This window comes from Ruditapes philippinarum, unplaced genomic scaffold (genome assembly GCF_026571515.1).
Source record: "Ruditapes philippinarum isolate M1 unplaced genomic scaffold, ASM2657151v2 ctg3095_1_1_1_1, whole genome shotgun sequence".
NCBI classification, from domain to species: domain Eukaryota; kingdom Metazoa; phylum Mollusca; class Bivalvia; order Venerida; family Veneridae; genus Ruditapes; species Ruditapes philippinarum.
Window position 1 is genome coordinate 63,959 of NW_026858589.1, and position 19,344 is coordinate 83,302.

The 19,344-nt window shown below is 33.9% G+C and overlaps 1 protein-coding gene across 1 annotated transcript; it reads right to left on the reverse strand.

Annotated features, from left to right (window-relative positions):
* Nucleotides 1–2,044: 2,044 nt before the first annotated feature.
* Nucleotides 2,045–18,995, reverse strand: LOC132753668 (uncharacterized). Its single transcript, XM_060744161.1, has 12 exons — nt 18,730–18,995; nt 17,632–18,350; nt 16,958–17,053; nt 16,112–16,242; nt 15,013–15,248; nt 12,270–12,367; nt 10,758–11,499; nt 8,848–8,987; nt 7,436–7,602; nt 6,475–6,577; nt 5,547–5,660; nt 2,045–3,186 (listed from the first exon to the last, which is right to left on the reverse strand). Exons 1-11 carry the CDS (start codon nt 18,935–18,937, stop codon nt 5,586–5,588), a joined length of 2,715 nt encoding a protein of 904 aa, XP_060600144.1. The 5' UTR covers nt 18,938–18,995; the 3' UTR covers nt 2,045–3,186; nt 5,547–5,585.
* Nucleotides 18,996–19,344: the final 349 nt, after the last annotated feature.

Here is a 19,344-nt window from a genome sequence, read left to right on the forward strand (position 1 = left end):
ATAGGGGAACAGAGACCATAGTCAGATAGCATGGAAAAGCAGGCTGGTCATGGACTGCACTGGTCACATGGATGTTATTTAGTTTTCCGCCAGCCGGCTAGTGGTTAATTCAAATTTTTGCAGCTGTCATGTATATAATACAATACCAGTGATATTATCTTCTCAACGGTCCAATGAAAATCAGTTTTACAAAATGTGCAGTATTATAAATATTGCTTTAGAAACAAACATACACCCAATCTCTATATTTACTACTAAACCAAATACAAATAATCACCAAAATAACTGGTAATATTATTATCATTTGTTAATAATAAATGTATATATACACATGTTAATTATTCCAATTCAAATCCAAACACTCAAACTGTTAACTACAAAAATCTTTAACGATTACTTGCTCACTTTTGCAGAATATAATTTGAATAAAATATTGAAAAACTGAGTACTAATGTAGTCATTAGTCAAACATTTCCCTCAACAAAGGATAATAGTCTGTTTATCTTTGAAGAGTTCAGGCACAGAAATTTTGTTTTAATAATAAAATTTTATAAAAATTTTAGCAAACATTACTGAGTAATAATTTTAATTGTAGTACAAGTATTTATATAAACTGTACATACACAAGTAATGAAATTATATAGCATAACAAACTTTTACTGGATTAAAATATATGCAAGATTTTTGGTATAAATTTCTCTGTACACAAGGCAAATTTTCATTTTAAAAAAAAGCTCAGAAAAAAAACACTGGATATAAACAAGTTATATGACCGTACTAGACAATGTGACTGTAAGACAAGAATATTGGTGACACCAATGCCAGTACACTGATGTATATACGACACAGTTAATATAACACCCCTATGATGAATACACAGGAAAATCATTTCTAGCCACACATTACAAGATAGTGTAAGTGTATCTATACATATTTATAGTGACTTAAAAACCCATGGGGCCGTGTGTAAATACTTTGATCAGTATATTTGTACATCCTTTTATTGTAAATGACACATGTCACTTTAATTAACAGTTTACTTACTTACTTATTTTTATATTCTTAATTAGTCAATAAATGAAGATTTTATGACCTATTTTTAGACTCAGTGACCTTGATCCTTATTAAAAACCACCGTACATTCCCCTGAATTTTAGGGAGCTTTATAACAACAGAACAATATGTTTTGCATCAATCTCAGCAAGTTATTTCCCATAGGGCGTCCAGTTTCATTTATATGCGTATTTACATGGTAAACACAATTTCTAATACAACAATATAATTACTACATAAATATATACATATTAACATTTTATGATATATATATACAAATACAAAATATCTTCTTAAAAACCACACTTCACTCAATGCATGCTCTATATATGTACAGTAACTTCACTATATACAAATAAATCAAGTCCAAATTTGGAGCAAATAATTATTTACATACATGTATAATCAACATGGTAATATTTAAGTACATTTGTATTGAAAGTAGCTTTATCAAGTAAATAGAGGATATTGGTGAGCATATATTCAATACTAAATTTGTTGAACAAGTTGAATAAAAAAATATTATGTAAGCCTCTGGCAAGCAAAATATTGTTTTCTTCAACAAGTTCAATAAATTTAGTATTGAATCTGCACAAATGTAATATTCTGTTTAAAACATATCTAAAATAAGAACAGTTAACAGTAAAAAAAAGTCATTTTTCATTGCTGTGTTTAAAGTGTCACTTTTCATTGACATGCCTATAGTGTAACACTAAAATGTACAAGCTTTAAAGTTATGTTTAAATAAAATGCACACAATGTCATGTCAATTTATATTTACACTAGTGTAATATGAGCCATGTCACGACAAAACCAAAATAATGGGTTTGCGACCAGCATGGATCCAGACCAGCCTGCGCATCCGCGCAGTCTGATCAGGATCCATGCTATTCGCTTACCAACTCTAGTAGAGAAACTGATAGTGAACAGCATGGATCCTGATCAGACTGCGCGGATGCGCAGGCTGGTCTGGATCCATGCTGGTCGCAAACGCACTATGTTGGTTAAGTCGTGACGCAGCTCATATCTTCTTTATTACATCGCATAATTACACTCATGCACCGTGGTTTATGTGATATATAGAGGATATTAAATGAGTGTAGATTTAATATTAAATTTACTGAACCAGTTCAATACAATCATATTATGCAGTATACAGTTAAAAAAGAATCATTTTTCATTGACGCGCTTACAGTGTAACTAACATGCATTGATTTAAACCTTATGTTTATAAATATAAAACGCTGATGTCATGTCAATCTGTTATTACACTAGTGTAATATGATTTTAGTTAAATGGCTTTATTACACTCCTGTGCCATGGTTTATGTGATAAAGTTACTCTATATAATCATTGCATATTATCCTGTACAAGAGACATTTATTTACAGCCTGAGAAAAGTAATTGTTATCTCTATGGTAAAGACAGTACGTAAATAATGAACATATTATCAATCATTTCTTTGGATGTACACAAATCAAACATCTTTTACATGATTTACACAAATCAAATGCTTCTTACATAATTTACACAAATTAAACGTCTTTAACATGATTTACATGAATCAAAAGTCTTTTACATGATTTACTCAAATAAAAAGGATCAACAATTACAAGAATTTCTTTTCACATGTTGCAACATGGTAATTTTTTGTATAGTCAATAAACATATATTTTCTAATCTTCATTGTTTCTGAATACAGAATAAAGCATTGCTTTAGATTAAACACTAAACACTTCTAGAAAAGTCACTGTTCCTATTACATTTAATAACAAAACAAATTTAGTGTTACAATCGCAGCATTAACAATCCTATAGTTTTATCATACATTTATACAGTAAAAAAATACAACTACATGTATAAGTTTTAAGTGTTGAAAAGATAATGTCACACGTGTCCAGCTAACTTACAACAAAACTTTAACAATTTTACCTCTTTCTAAATTCCTATTTTTTTTACCCTAGACCTTCCACTATCCCCATATCCACAATCAAACCTGTATTGAATCATAAATTGTATATATATTTAATCATAATTGTCCCTTGATGTGACAATAATGAAGAGAACCATAATCAAGTATTCACACGGCTGTTGATTGTCACCAGACTGTCTTTATTCCAAGTTAAATATATCCTGAAAAACATAACATACATTTTTTATCTATTATTTACTTAACATTTAAAACATGACAAAACAACAAAAGGATAAAAATGATGAGATTTATTTTGTGACAAAGTTGTTATTTCTACTCAGAATCTTTTTTCAATCAAAAAAGTTTAAGTTAATTTATCCTGAAGTTTGTTTTGTTTGTTTGTTTGGGTTTTACGTCACACCGACACAGTATAGGTCATATGGCGACGTTCCAGCTTTATTGGTGGAGGAGCACCTCAGGGGCCCTTCTGTGCATATTTCAGACACAAACGGACACCTGAGTAGAACCACAGACATTCCGTAAGCTAGCTGGATAGCTTCCTCACATGAAAGACTCCAAAGTCCCTGTCGGGATTCGAACCCACAGCGGTGAGGGGCAAGTTGTTTGAAGTCAATGACCTTATCCTGAAGTAACAACAACAAGGGTGCCATAGTCACAAAATACGCCCGTTTACGAAAGCTTTAGATGGAGATGGGGGCATTATGGATAAGTGTTATCTAGCAAGCAAGTTTTTATTCTTGGCACTGTGTTGTTAAATGAACCTTAAAACAAATCAGTAGGGAAGATATGCACAGGATGTGTGACCTTAACCTTGGTCGCAGGGACCTGAATTTTATGCACGGCACTCAGCCTCACAATGATGAACATTTGTGCCAAATTATATTGAAATCCCTCTATGCATGTAGAAGTTTTGCTCCAGACAAGCATTTTTCTATGAGACATGCTGTGACCTTCACCTTTGACCTAGAGACTTGGTTCATGTGCAGGGCACTACATCTCATGGTGGTGAACAATTCTATAAAGTAAAGTTTTGCTCCGGACAAGCGTTTTTCAATGAGCTCTAAGTGTGACCTTGACCTTTGACCTGGAGACCTGGATCATGCATGGAGCAATACATATCATGGTGGTGAACATTTCCATAAAGTATTATAAAAATTCTTCCATACATGTAGGAGATATGCTCCAGACAAAATCTGGATATTTCACCATCTTTAGTGACCTTGACCTTGCATATATTGACCTAAAGTACATGTGTCACAGCACAATCCCTCAATAAATGATGATTAAATCATCCCTATACACATCTTCATATTTTTATCTAAACTTTGACCTCTATGTGTGACCTTGACCTTGGCTGCAGGGACCTGAATTTTGTGCGCGACACTCCGCCTCACAATGGTGAACATTTGTGCCAAGTTATATTGAAATCCCTCTATGCATGTGGAAGTTTTGCTCCGGACAAGCGTTTTTCAATGAGCTCTAAGTGTGACTTTGACCTACAGACCTAGTTCATGTGCGTGACATGGCTTTTTATAATGGTGAACATTTCTATGAAATTTCATTAAAATCCCTCCATGCGTGTAGGAGATATGCTCCGGACAAAATCTGGATATTTCATCATCTTTAGTGACCTTGACCTTGTATATATTGACCTAAATTATATGTATCACAGCCATAGTCTTGATAATGACCATTTGTGTTACAATCCCTCAATAAATGATGACTAAATGGTCCATATACACATCTTCATATTTTTATCTGAACTTTGACCTCTATGTGTGACCTTGACCTTGGCCGCAAGGACCTGAATCTTGCGCGCGACACTCCGCCTCACAATGGTGAACATTTGTGCCAAGTAATATTGAAATCCTTCTATACATGTGGAAGTTTTGCTCCGGACAAGTATTTTTCAATGAGCTCTAAGTGTGACCATGACCTTTGACCTAGAGACCTGGTTCATGTGCGCGACACTGCTCCTCATAGTGGTGAACATTTCTATGAAGTTTCATTAAAATCCCTCCATACATTTAGGAGATATGCTCCGGACAAAATTGGACGCCGCCCGCCCGCCCGACCGACCGCCCACCAGGGGCGTTCCCATAATAGTTCCCATAGTATAAAAAGGATATAATTGATGACACTCGTTGGGACATAGTTGTTGTTATTTCAAATAATCTTTTTTAATCATAGATTCCAAAATCTTCAAATTAAGAAGACTGCATACAATTGAAACAGTTTAAATGGTATAATAGACCCCAAGATATAGGTAACCAGTTATTACCAATTCCTCTGCAAGTTACTGACTATTAATCCCATATAATTTCTTAATCAGTGATGCAGGACAAACGTCCATTACACTCAATGGTCTGAGATCAATTTTCAGGGAGAAATTTCACCCAGTTTGAGAATCAACCTAGCAACTCCTTACATACAAATCACATGCTTTTCCAAATGTTTTTTTCTTCTTTTTCTCCTGAGCTAAGCAGATAGAAAATCAAATCTTTAACTGATGATACAATTACAACCAGATATAATTATATCCATTATTCTCTAGCCTTACCAATAATGTAGTATTAAATCTGCAGCCTTCCAGTCTTTATCAATGACGGTTCTTCATATATTCTGAGCACATGGTGGTCTCAGTTACCTGAGCTTGCTGAAGCTCTTGTTCTTTCTGTAAAAACCATATAATACCATATAATTATTCTACATTCATTAAAAACCTTATAATACCATATAATTATTCTACATTTATTTACAAGGGCAACATTCTTGCAAAATACGCCTGTCACAAAAGCTTTGCCAGAGATGTGGGCATTATAGATATGCATATAGAAGATAGTGCTCTAGGCAAATACATACCGTAACAGTGACTTAAAACAAATTTTATTATTTAAAATGATGTTTACTGATTAGGCATTAACAAAACACTATTATTACATGTACAAGTAAATGGGTGGGGTAATTCTACCTGTCAACAATTTGATCTCAAAATGTGCTTTGATATCAGAATTTTGTAATATTGCGGTTCAGGACCTTAGCCCTTATCTTGTGCCCTATTATGGGGTGCTTGATAAAATAAACAAGCAAATACTAGGATTTTACCAAATTGTCAGTATTTAACACTCCCCATGGGCTTGCATGTTTCAAAAGGGGGGCACTAATAAGAACTATAAAAATGTGCTTTAAAATGTGTTTATCAAAGATATAATTTAATAATAGAAATCATTATTCATTATTATGATCTAATATTTTATACAGGAGGATATTCTTTTAATGAGTTAGTTAACATTACTGGAGTGTCATTTATTGTTCTTTTCAAATAAAATTATTATGTTTGGATTGTTCTTTAATTACGGCTTATAAATCTATGAGGTAAGAGTTTTTTTTCCTTCAAAATGTGGTGGTGCTGGGGGAGGCTTTATAGAGGGGGCGTTAATTTGAAACAATACGGTAATTAGAATATTATTGAACATTCAGTAAATTACCAGAGCTATCTGCATCTGTACAGCCTGTAACTTCACACTGAGCTTCTCATCTTCGGTGCTGGCCTTCTTTGCTTTCTGCTCCAACAGATTAAGCTGTGTTGTCCTAGAAAAAATAATTATTAATCAATAAAATTCAAATATAATACCCATATACATAGTTAAGGTGGGCCACCTCTTATGCATTACCTCCATTTTGAAGAGTATTTCAAATAGGCTAGAATCACTGTCAACTGCATTGAAACTGAGGGGCGTGGATTCAAATCCCAGAAGGTGCAACTTTTTTTTTCTTTCTTTTTTGTAGTGTGGTAAGTTTGGAGTTGGTGAACCATAGATCAAGATCAGCCATCATATCCATGCCATGTGATCAAGGTCTGCAATACTTCCTATTCAGTCAAAACTTATTATTAATTTTCTCCCCTAAAATTGATGAATGGATTTGTCTGTATAGAGAGATCGACAAGTCCATTTAAAATATATAGCATGGCAAGGGTTAAACTGAAAAGAAAGTCATACACATTCAAGCAAAATCTTTTCACTACAATCACTTTCTTTTAACCCATTTTAATTCAAAATCTTAAACCATTTTAACACATGTCCAAGAGCTTAAAGTGTCAATTGTCTACCAGGAGTTCATGGGTTTAAGCACAACTTGTGTTTTACCAAATGATTCCTCACATGGCATTAGTCTTGGTCAAGTCTAAGATTGTCCACACAGACGTACCTTAATTTTCAAAGCCTTCTCTAAAATCCAGTTAGAATAGATATATTGACACCTTAGTGCAATAACTGATTAAATTCTTATTAAATTTAGAAGGACTTAACCCGTTAATGCATTAAGGTGATGATATAAAACACACAATTTTTACCAGTGTTTCATCTGTCTTTGTTTCAATTCATATTTTCTGCCACAAATTTAGTGCCAATCAATATCAGAAACATGCAAGTCACAGAATTTTCTTACCATAATGAGTAGGACTTCTCGTAAGCAGTTAAGGGGGAAGAACTCTTTTTGTTCATTTTTTGTTCAGCATCATCCTGCTGTGTGAACCTACTGGGTACTCTCTGGGCGCTGGGTAAAGGAGGCCCCTTTAGTGGTGTCACCGCCGTTACTGGCACAGTCTTGGTAGCCTGTAGTATGAAAAAACAAATTACTTATTGTAGATGTATTTTTACCAAAGCATTAAAGGCCAATTATGCCTCAGAAATGCTTTTATTTATATTCCTGAAAAGCTTTTTAATTTTGGTGTACTCATTGGCCAATTACATGAACCATCTTTATCATCTATTGCTATTTGGCAATCAGTACATTTACAGTGAATATGCATTTTATATGGAAGTCAAAATATTACTTTGTTTGCATTTTGCTACTTTTATGACAAATCATTTCACATCTATCACTACTTTCCTGAGGCAACAAGCATCTAACATTCTATTTAACTATTATTTAAACATTATAAAATTCATGTTTGACCTTTCTCAAGAAAAAAAAAAGAACTAGATCTGTTTCTGAGGTATATGTGTCTTTGAAGCACACTTGCATTAGTCCCTCATTTCTAGCATCCTAAGCATAAATCATTAAATATGCAAAAAGCTCAACAGTAAAAGCTTATCAATTATTACACATTTATAAAAAAAACAACATGTTTGCCCCCTCAACAGAAAGAAATATTCATTCATTTCTGAGGCTTAAAGGGACTCCACTGAGGTTTTTTAACATGACGGGACTGAAATTAATTTTTCAAGATTAATGTTCCATTTGATATTGGTCTAGACCTGTTAATTGTATGCAAACTTTGAGCTCATTCCCTCCTTCTGTTTTTTCATAAAAATTATTCTAACCGGAAAATTGACTCAAACTTTGCAACATCTTTAACTCAAATTCACCAAACAATGGCACAAAAATATGAGTTTCAATATATTTCAAATTTAGTATTTGAGTATATTTCATAATTTTCATTTGTATTTTCATTTCTGCAATAGGTACCCCAACAGATCTAAGTAAGAATGTCAAATTTTATGTTTTGAGGCTTTTGGACCTCAGTGGAGTCCCCTTAATGTGCCTTTTAACAAATCAATATTCTGAAAATAAGAAAATAAAGGCTACATTTCAGCGGCATGAAAGAGATATTAGCCGTGCCATGATAAAACCAACATAATGGGTTTGCGACCAGCATGGATCCAGACCAGCCTGCACATCCGCGCAGTCTGATCAGGATCCATGCTGTTCGCTTACAAACCCTATAACAGGTAGAGAAACAGATAGCCAACAGCATGGATCCTGATCATACTGCGCGGATGCGCAGGCTGGTCTGGATCCATGCTGGTCGCAAACCCATTATGTTGGTTTTGTCATGGCGAGGCTCATATACTTACATCATCATCGGCAGCATTCTCAGCCTGTATTGCTGTCTGCTGAGCAGTTTTAATGCCACGGGAAATGGGACCATATTTAGATATGATAGGGGACCCTTCTATAAATGGGATATCATCTTCCTCATTCAAATTCATAAATCCTGAAAAGAAAAAGAAACAAAAATATAAGTTAATTTAAAAACATTAAGCTCCTGTCCAGAAAAAAACCCCAGATAATTTTGCACCATCAAATACAATGTATATGTTTGGTTTGCAAAATAGATACATGTATATGGTTCAAAAAATCAGATTTCTGAAATCCTGAGCGAAACAAAACAACAACATTTGTGATGAATTAAACACTGCTGTACACAGATTCTTAAAATGTCACAAATTGTAAGATAAACAAAATTTAAAAACAAAATTTCAGACAAATTTATCTGATAACTATTTAAGATACTTCTAAAATGCATTAAAATTTCTATAACTTAAATTCCTGTATGCTGCTTTCATTGGACACACAATAAGCTCATGATGGGGAAAGTAAATTATTAAGACTTTGCATTTGTCAGTTTGAGTCGAGCAAGGTTTGTACCACTGTCAAGTTCAATTAAATACATGCTCAACCATTGTTTACATTCACTTGTACTAGTTAGAGATTGTAAGAGACTGGAAATTATATCAAATTTCTAACAATAATTGGGATTAATTGCCTAGATATTAGTACATTTACAGATTCAAGCTATAAACATGGGTGCAAGTTGAAAATTTGGAAAAGCCTGAAAACCTTTATTCATAATCATTTTCCTACATAATCTAATAGTAAAACATGATGAAATTTGTCACAAAAAAACCTGAGCTTCAGGCATATGCCTGAAAACTTGCACCCATGCATAAATAATTATTTTTGCTGGGTATTGTCAGGAGAAATATACAGTTACTATATACTACCACATTTACAATGGCAGTTTACTTAATTTAACACATGTGGTATGACTGTACTAATAGTCAAGGTCATTTTAAGGTCAATGTCATGTTTAAATTATTCAACATGTCAGTATTATCATAAAAGTTATTTAGTATTAATTAGTTTGAACCAAATCAGTGAATAAAATCAATAAACGACAAAAAGACAAAGTTGATATCACAATTTAAGCAGAATTCAATGACTTGACCTTGACAGTCAAGGTCAATTAAAGGTCAAAGTAATAATCAAATTATTTAACATGTTTATTTGGTCATATGTGTTGTTTTGTGCAAGTATGAAGGCCAATTTTAACAAAATCCAATAATTGGGACTGTGAATTTCAAGGTCAAGTAAATCTCAAGGTCAAGTTAAATGTAATTGTCTTAAAGGTCTTGCCCTAAGGGTAGATGCATCCAAAATACAGAGGCAATCCACTGATTGATAATAATTAATAGTTACAGCAAAGTTCAGAAATAAAAGTAACAGACAAAATGCAATAGTCAAACCTTCAAGGTCAAGGTCTGTTATGAGTCAAGGTCAAATTCAGTTTAGTCTTCATGAAGTGTCCAAATATGAAGGCAAAACAATTCATAAGAAACATATTCATTTCACAGTTTTATCAAAAATCAAGCAAAATTTTTAAAATTTGACCATCAAGGTCATATATGAGTCGCTGTCAATTTCAAACTGGTTTCTTCTAGGAAAAGACTTCAATAAGCATTAGGTTGCTTCCAGTCTAAATCCTTTTCTTGTATTGATTGTAAATATTATGTATATAAATATGCTTATCTGACGAATAAAATATGTTTAAACTAATCTGGTATTCAGGAAAGTCTTGTCCATATGAGAATATAAGAAAGTTATGACTTGTTTAAAAGTCTGCAGATAGCAATGAAAATGGGGACAACACTATGACTTTTTCAAAGAAACAAATTTGAGCAATATAAGATTAAAAAATACGTACTTGAAAATGAAGGTTGCGACTGCATATCAGATGATGTGTAAAATGTTGCAGCTGAAGAGGAACCGTATATCTGAGAAGAAGAACGGTAAGATGTCGAAGATGACATGCTCATGGTCGAACCCTGATTAGACGGTGTTGTTGGCCAGTAACTTGTGGTTGGACCACAAGCTTTTGCAGGCGGTTCATAACTTGTTGAATACTTCATAGGCTGACTTCTTGACGTATGTGAAGCAGTGGCCATTTGTGACGGGCTAACTGTATATGATGACACTGTTGCAAGCATTTGAGAGCTTCGTACAGAGGACGGCAATGATGCAGCACTTACGACAGTACTTCCCTCATAACCTCTAGAATGGTTAATAGGCATCCCTGCATTTACAGAGCTGTTGACTTGTACTGACGACCTTGTACCATAATATCTTGTATCTGAAGACGTGCTTGTCTTATTTGAATCCGGCTGACCGTACGTCGACGTATAAGTACCGTTCACTGATTCAGCCCTATGACTACTGGCAATGTTCTTAGCCCTATGAGAAATAGGATCATAACTGCCTGAAGCCTTCTCCGACATTGCTTTCAAACTACAATACGAGTTGCTGACTGAGGCCGGATACGAGTTGTTGACAGAGGCCGGACAAGGGGTGCTGGGAGGGGTTGTCAAAGGAGAATCCAAATTTTGAGTAACATCTTTCCAATATGGAAAATCCTGATCTACATTACTCCAATTTGAAGAACTATTGGCCTGTAAAAAATTTTTTATTATTATTATATCAGATTAGCAAAAGAAAGATGCAGGTGTGCCTGGAAAAGTCCTATGCCACGTTGTATTCTTACTAAGGACCACTAGCTTGCAAAGAAATCATCTAATTACTATAGACCACTGAGCCAAAGAATGGATTCCCTGTTTGATTGGGTTTTACGTCACTACCCCACAGTATAGGTCATATTTTTGTTTGTTTTTTTTGTTTTGGGTTTTACGTCACATCGACACAGTATAGGTCATATGGCGACGTTCCAGCTTTACTGGTGATGGAAGACCTCAGGTGCCCTTCCATGCATTATTTCAGGAGCGAACAGGCACCATAGTAGAACCATCTACGTTCTGTAAGCTAGCTGGACAGCTTCCTCACATGAAAGAATTGAAAGTCTCTGTCGGGATTCGAACCCACAGCGGTGAGAGGCAAGTGGTTTGAGGTCAACGATCTTTACCACTCGGCCTTGAACGCCCCATGGATTCCCTGACACAGCTTTAAGAGCTTGTTTTAATAATAATTAAGGTAGTAGTTATTGGTAAACTAGCTTCAGAGGATATTTAAAACCTATTTGTGCACATGTAGTGACAAAAAAACTGTATTTAAAACAATATACATAAAAAATTCTATGAAACTGGTTATAAATAAGAAAGATTTCTGAACAGGATTGATTTTAAATTTCAAAAATAAATGGCATGAATATATTATGAAAATTTATAAATCATGGTTACAATACATAGGTACAACTATTTGACATTACCGTGCTCTTGTAAGTTGTTTTACTGTTGGACTCGGATGAAGGAGCCTGACTTGCGAGAGCCTCTGCCTGACTAGTTTCTACAGTATTGTTCTGACACTCTGAAAAATTGTTCTTATTTATTATTATCTACAATATCATATTATTTTCAAATGAAAGGGGCATAACTCTGCCAAAAATCATTGAACCATGACCAAATTTGAACTTGACCTGTGCATTCCTTTGACATATCCATATGTCAAGTTTGAGTTGAATGTGTTGTACCGTTGGGGAGATAATTAACGGAAACTGAAAATTTCATATTATTTTCATAGTAAAAGGGGCATAACTCTGCCAAAAATCATCTAACCATGACCAAATTCAAACTTGACCTGTATTTTCTCATGACATATCCATATGTCAAGTTTGAGTTGAATGTGTTGTACCCTTGGGTAGATAATGAACGGAAACTGAAAATTTCATATTATTTTCAAAGTTAAAGGGGCATAACTCTGCCAAAAATCATCAAACCACGACCAAATTCTAACTTGACCTGTATTTTCTCATGACATATCCCTATGTCAAGTTTGAGTTGAATGTGTTGTACTGTTAAGGAGATAATGAACGGAAACTGAAAATTTCATATTATTTTCAAAGTAAAAGGGGCATAACTCTGCCAACAAGAGCTGTCACAGGAGACAGCGAAGCTCGACTAATAAAATACTGGACGCAGTAAAGAGGACAAAACTATGAAAGAAAAATCAATTATGTATAATTATGTATTAAGTTATAGTAAAAAAATAACATTTGTTAACATTAATTCCAAGATCAAGGGGAATAATTCTAGAAATAGTCATGCTAGAGTTATGGACCTTGTCACACAACATTTGTGTAATGATAAGAAATATATATTTGAAGTTTGAAGTAGATACCTTAAAAAGTAAAGAAGTTATAATATTTTCTTAAAGAAAATCCTAAGTTCAAAGAGAGATAAATCTGTAAATATTGCTTCAAGAGTTATGAACATTGTCACATAAAATGTATTTGATGATTAGGAATAAGTATTTGAAGTTTGAGGTAGATACCTTTTAAAATAAAAAAAGTTATAATAAAAAATAACATTTTTTCTAGTTAAAAAAAAATCTAAGTTTATGGGGAGATAATTCTTGCAATATTGGTGCTAGAGTTATGAACCTTGTCACATAAGATGTGGATGATGATAACGTAAATATATTTGAAGTATGAAGTTGATCCTTTAGAAATAAATAAGTAACAGTAAAAAAAAAAAAATTTTATGGAAAATTCTAAGTTCAAAGGGAGATAAATCTGAAAATATTGGTGCTAGAGTTATGAAACCTTGCCACATAAGATGGGGAGGATGATAGCGTAAATATATTTGAAGTATGAGGTTGATCCCTTAAGAAATAAAGAAGAAACAGTAAGAAATAGCATTTTTTTAGGAAAATTCTTAGTTCAAGGGGAGATAAATATGAAAATATTGGTGCTAGAGTTATGAACCTTGTCACATAAGATGGGGATGATGATAATGTACATACATTTGAAGTATGAGGTTGATCCCTTAAGAAATAAAGAAGTAACAGTAAAAAATAGTATTTTTTAAGGAAAATTCTAAGTTCAAGGGGAGATAAATCTGAAAATATTGGTGCTAGAGTTATGAACATTGTCACATAAGATGTGGTTGATGATAAGGAACATATATTTGAAGTTTGAAGTTGATACCTTAAGAAATGACAAAGTTATAGTGAAAAATATTTTACTGCACCAAAACTTTAATCTAAAATCTGGACGAGGACGCGGACGCCGACGCCGGGGTGAGTAGGACAGCTCTCCATATACTTCGTATAGTCGAGCTAAAAATCATCGAACCATGACCAAATTCGAACTTTACTTGTATTTTCTCATGACATATCCATACGTCAAGTTTGAGTTGAATGCGTTGTACCGTTGGGGAGATAATGAACGGAAACTGAAAATTTCATATTATTTTCAAAGTAAAAGGGGCATAACTCTGCCAAAAATCATCGAACCACAACCAAATTCGAACTTGACCTGTATTTTCTCATGACATATCCATATGTCAAGTTTGAGTTGAATGTGTTGTACAGTTAGGGAGATAATGAACGGAAACTGAAAATTTCATATTATTTTCAAAGTAAAAGGGGCATAACTATGCCAAAAATCAACAAACTATGACCAAATTCTAACTTGACCTGTATTTTCTCATGACATATCCATATGTCAATTTTGAGTTGAATGTGTGCAACCGTTCTTAAGATAATGAACGGAAACTGATGATGACGGAATGACAGAATGACGGAAGGACAGAATGATGGAACAGGGTAACACTATATGCCCCGGCCATTACATGGCGGGGGCAAGAAAACCATGTTTAATCTTTAAATACCATCAGCAATAATAACAGACCAATGTCACCATTATAAAACATGCACAGTCTGCACTTCTACTTCTGTACAGTATTAATAGGCTCTTCACTACTGCCTGCTTGTATTTAATATTTTCATAATGAAATTCGTTATACTTGGACTGGTCCAAACTCGAGTCAAACCAGAATTTTTAACTAAATTCAGCTGAATAAAGGTTACAAGACGCTGTCATATGATAGTTTTAGCCGTTAATCTTCAGAACTTGTGTAATAAGTTTGCGCTTCTTGAATTTGGGACTGTTCATTTAAGGTTATTGGATATCATTTTCAAAATTCAACAAAAGCTGTATGTAAACAACAAACCTGAGTATTTGAGAGTAGCAGCCGTCCATGAGGCTATAATGCTGTCATTGACAGAACGAGGGGGTACACCAGAAATAGCTCCTAGTCTCTCAAATATCTCGCCATTCGATGGTGCTATTTTCTTTAAACTAAAGGGACCAGTATCAAGTGGTTCCGGATGTTTTAACGTACTGGCATATACCGTAGCTTCTTTAAGGGTAGCAGAATCAAACTCTTTGAAGTCTACATGATCAAATCTGAAAAATTAAATAATATATTTTATATACAAATTCTAGAATATCCTTGTATATCAAATTTGAAAATTAAAAATATCAAATAAAGAAATTCTGTAATATCCTTGTCTATCAAAAAAATCAAACATTGATATTAATAAAAACTTACTTAATGATGGCTTAATAATAAATTATTGTTGCCATGTCAACATCATGGCCATCCCCCGCCGAATGTGTTTGCTCATTGGAAGAATGTATATGTAGTAGAGCAGAATAATTCAATTTTAAGAGGTTTTTTTGGTAATGAAAACTGATGGCTGAAGTGATTACAGATTTGAAACCTATGTGAATACTGATGGCTGAAAATAACAAAGGGTTATAACTGAAAAATAATGCAGGGTACGTTATCATTCTTGTGTGCTGCACCCCTCCTCAGTAAAATCTATCCACCCATGAAGTTTCAAGTTGATACCTCAAATACTTTTTGAGATAAGCTCCGGACAAAATAGTATGAAAAAGAACAAAGGGCAATAACTCAAAAATTGTATAGGGAAGAGTTATCATTCTTGTGCACAGCATTCCTCCTCAATAACATCTATCCACCTATGACATTTCATGTTGACATCTCAAACACTTTTGAGTTATGCTCCATTCAGGTGAAAAATAAAGTATGAAACAAAGGGCAATAACTCAAAAATTATGAAAGGTAGAGTTATCATTCTTGTGCACTGCACACCTCCTTTACGGCGGAGGATAACAAAGTCATGGCCTCTAATAGCAAAATTTGGACATTTGACCTTGAAAGTCAAGGTCATTTATGAATGAAGGTCAAGGTTAGTCTGGTCTAGTTGAATGGAGAAGACGATAACCAAGATGAAAATATTTACCTGAATAGGTTAGGCAAGCTTTCCGACAACTCCTCTAGTTTGTGTTCATGTGCTGTGGCCTCCTTGTTGATCTCTTGTAGCTGCTGAATCAACGAATTACGTTTTTCTCTCAAATTGTTCAATGATTGTCTCTGTAAAAGAAAAAAACAACAAATATTTTCAAGTGAACAGATCATCTGCAACAATAAAAATCAGTCTAAAACAGTATATATTCAGTAATTTTTATAATTCATACCAACACTGTGTAGGTCGTATAGCCGCTTTCAAGCTTAACTTTTGGAGGGAAACCACCCCCATCCCTCCATGATTTATTACAGTGTATTACAATTTTTGCAATATTTTAAGTCTACTTGTTGCCATTATAGCAACCAAGTTTCTCAACATAATCTCCACAATGCTAACTATCCATGCTTCCATGAAATTCAAGTAAATTTTGAAAAAATGTAGGATATAGTTGCTGCAGATGGAAAAACTAGAGAACTAGAACTAGAAAACCGAGGACACACTTCTAGCCCCAAATACCAATGAACTTAAAAAATTTCTACAAGTTTTGTAAAGAACAGAGAGCATATCATTAATTATGGATTGGAATAATCAATATAAGCAACTTAATAACTTGAAGATTTCATGTTGGTTTTAGCTTGCAGAAACGGAAAGAAATTAAATTTCCGGTGACTCGTCTTTGTACTCAACCTCGGTACTGGTAACAGAACAAAACCGATTATGTGCTTAAAATAGCACTAAGAAAAACCTAATATTTCGCACCAAATATAAACTTGAGAGTTATTTTGTATGTAGAAATAATTGGTATTATTTTCTTTCAAAGCACAACAGTAAAAAACTTACATAAAGTTTTGCATTTGGCTCCATCATCACAGGTATTGGTGGAGTTTTTGCTGTACTCAAAGCCGTTGATGATGATGATATCATTTTTACTGACTCCTGTAGTATATACGTATATATTGCATTATTATACTGAACATTTGTAACGTCACTCTTGATATGGTTTTATATACACGACTGCTGTCAATTTATAAAGAAATCTCACTTTTTTTCTAAAAAAGAAGTTTGAAGTATTATAAAGTTGTTATAAATATTCCTGACAGGTTATTACTTATATGGCCGCATATAAAAGGTTATTTGCAATATATTTACAAACAACCATTTATATAATGCCATATAACCTGTCAACAATCTTTATAACTACTAAAATATAGTATATAGTAAATTTATTATTCAATCTTGTGAATAAATTTGTATACCAAATGATAAAAATGTTAAAATTTAAAAAAAAAGTAACTAAAAATTTGAATTGTTAAACATTTTATCCATGAGATAATAACCTTATAAAGGTATAAAGAGGGTCATGATGATACTGGAAAAGTTGAAAAGTGGAGCTAAAAAATCTTTATTTAACCAGCACAAAATTTCACCAGATTTCTTTTTCACAACTTCCCAAAACGGTATGAAAATTTTCATAAACTTAAGAAAGAAAAGTATTTGTTACTTTTATTATTCACCTTGTGTTGTTCCTTGGATTGCTGGTAATCTTTTCTGTCGTATTGTTTATCACCTGTTTGTGACTGAGTTTCCTCTTGTAACTTCAAGCTGAACGCCTCAGTCGCATTCTCGTCATATTCTTCATCCTCAAAATCATCGTTGGTACTCCATTCCGGAACCTCTTCGTCACTATTACTCAACTCATTTTCATACGAATAACCTTTGTTAACAGAACATTTCTTTGATTTCGCTAAATCGCTAACATATTTTTTATTGTCTGAACTTCCGCTATTGTATTCATTTTGATTATGCTGCCCATCTTCTCGATAAGATTTTCCCAAATCAGGAAATTTAACATTTGTTTTATCAGAACTGCTTTGTTTATAGTTATACTCTTCATTATGGACGCAGTCTTTTTCATGTTTATGTTTGTCACAAAGGTAACGTTTTCGTTTTTCTTCCTGATCTTTCTCACTGCACATAGAGCATTTCTCTGCTCCCTGTTTAACACTAAACTGTGCTCTTCTGTCATGGTTGGGTCCCGGTCCCATGCCTGGTTTCCATGGTTCAGCAAATGGATTGAGAGACGTGTAATAGTTGTCATATTGTAACTGGGAGTTCTCACCAGGAACAAAGCCTTGCTGGTAATACTCCATGTATGGGTGTACAGCAGGGTACGGATACTGTCCGTACATCATAGGGTGCATTGAAAATCTCGGTCCCATCATACCAGAACCAGCTGAAATGTAAACAAATAAAATAGAATCATCAAATAATACAAACAAATCAAAACAAATGAAATAGTACAAACAACATTCAGACATGTATTGTATTGTATAGTATTCTTTTAAGAAAAAAAAATTCATAAGACTTTACATCAAACTGACTTCATACAATTTTGTATATCATAAATATAGTCGCAAATTTAACTGAACTTTAAATCTTTTCTTTTTCCCAATTAAATAGTCAGATACAAGAATTACATTTTAACTTATAGCTTATAATAATCTAAATATTCAAAACTAGTCTGATTAGAAATTAATTTGTATAAAACTTTTTTACAGTTAACATATTGTTAATGCCTATATAAGTATACTTGGACAGTTTTTAACAAATACCTGGAGGACCATATGGTGGCATAAATGGATACATCATTCCACCCATCTGTGGCATGTTGGGTGGCATATTTGAAGCTCCTCCGCCCGTCATCATTGCCCCTTGCTGCATTTCCATACTCATTCCCTGCTGCATCATACCCTGGGGATTGACCTGGACTGACATTTGAGGCGGGGCCATTGAAGGAGGCATGCCTTGTGGCATTACCATGTTTTTTGCTTGAGGAATAACATTTCCTGCCTGAAGAATTGCTGAGTCATCATTCGGAGGCATGGGGGAATTTCCAACTTGTTGCTGTAATGCTGGATCTACTTGTGAAATATATTCATGAGTAGGTGTGGCAAAATTAGCTGTGGGTGTAATTGGTGACTGCACAATGTTACCTATAGGCTGGATGTATCCACCTGGTCCAATCACCATCTCAACCGATGGTTTAATCATATTATCACCCATATCTACATTATCAACAGTCTGACCAACAGGTTTTCCAACAACAACGAACTGTTCACTTTGTGGGGATGGAGTTTCTTGTGTAGGCGGAGCCATCTGATGCGTCATGACTGTCTGGGGCGTTGTTAACTGTGGAGGCGGAGTCATTTCTAATTGAGATTGTACAT

What these genes read in the sequence shown, in the direction of transcription:
- LOC132753668 (XM_060744161.1), bottom strand. Translation starts at nt 18,937, where the DNA reads ATGGTAATGCCACAAGGCATGCCTCCTTCAATGGCCCCGCCTCAAATG. An exon ending in AGCCAAATGCAAAACTTTAT is followed by an intron (nt 16,243 to 16,957) that starts GTAAGTTTTTTA and finishes TTTCTTTTACAG; the next exon opens with AGACAATCATTGAACAATTT. An exon ending in AGAATGCTGCCGATGATGAT is followed by an intron (nt 7,603 to 8,847) that starts GTAAGTATATGA and finishes TTCATACTACAG; the next exon opens with GCTACCAAGACTGTGCCAGT.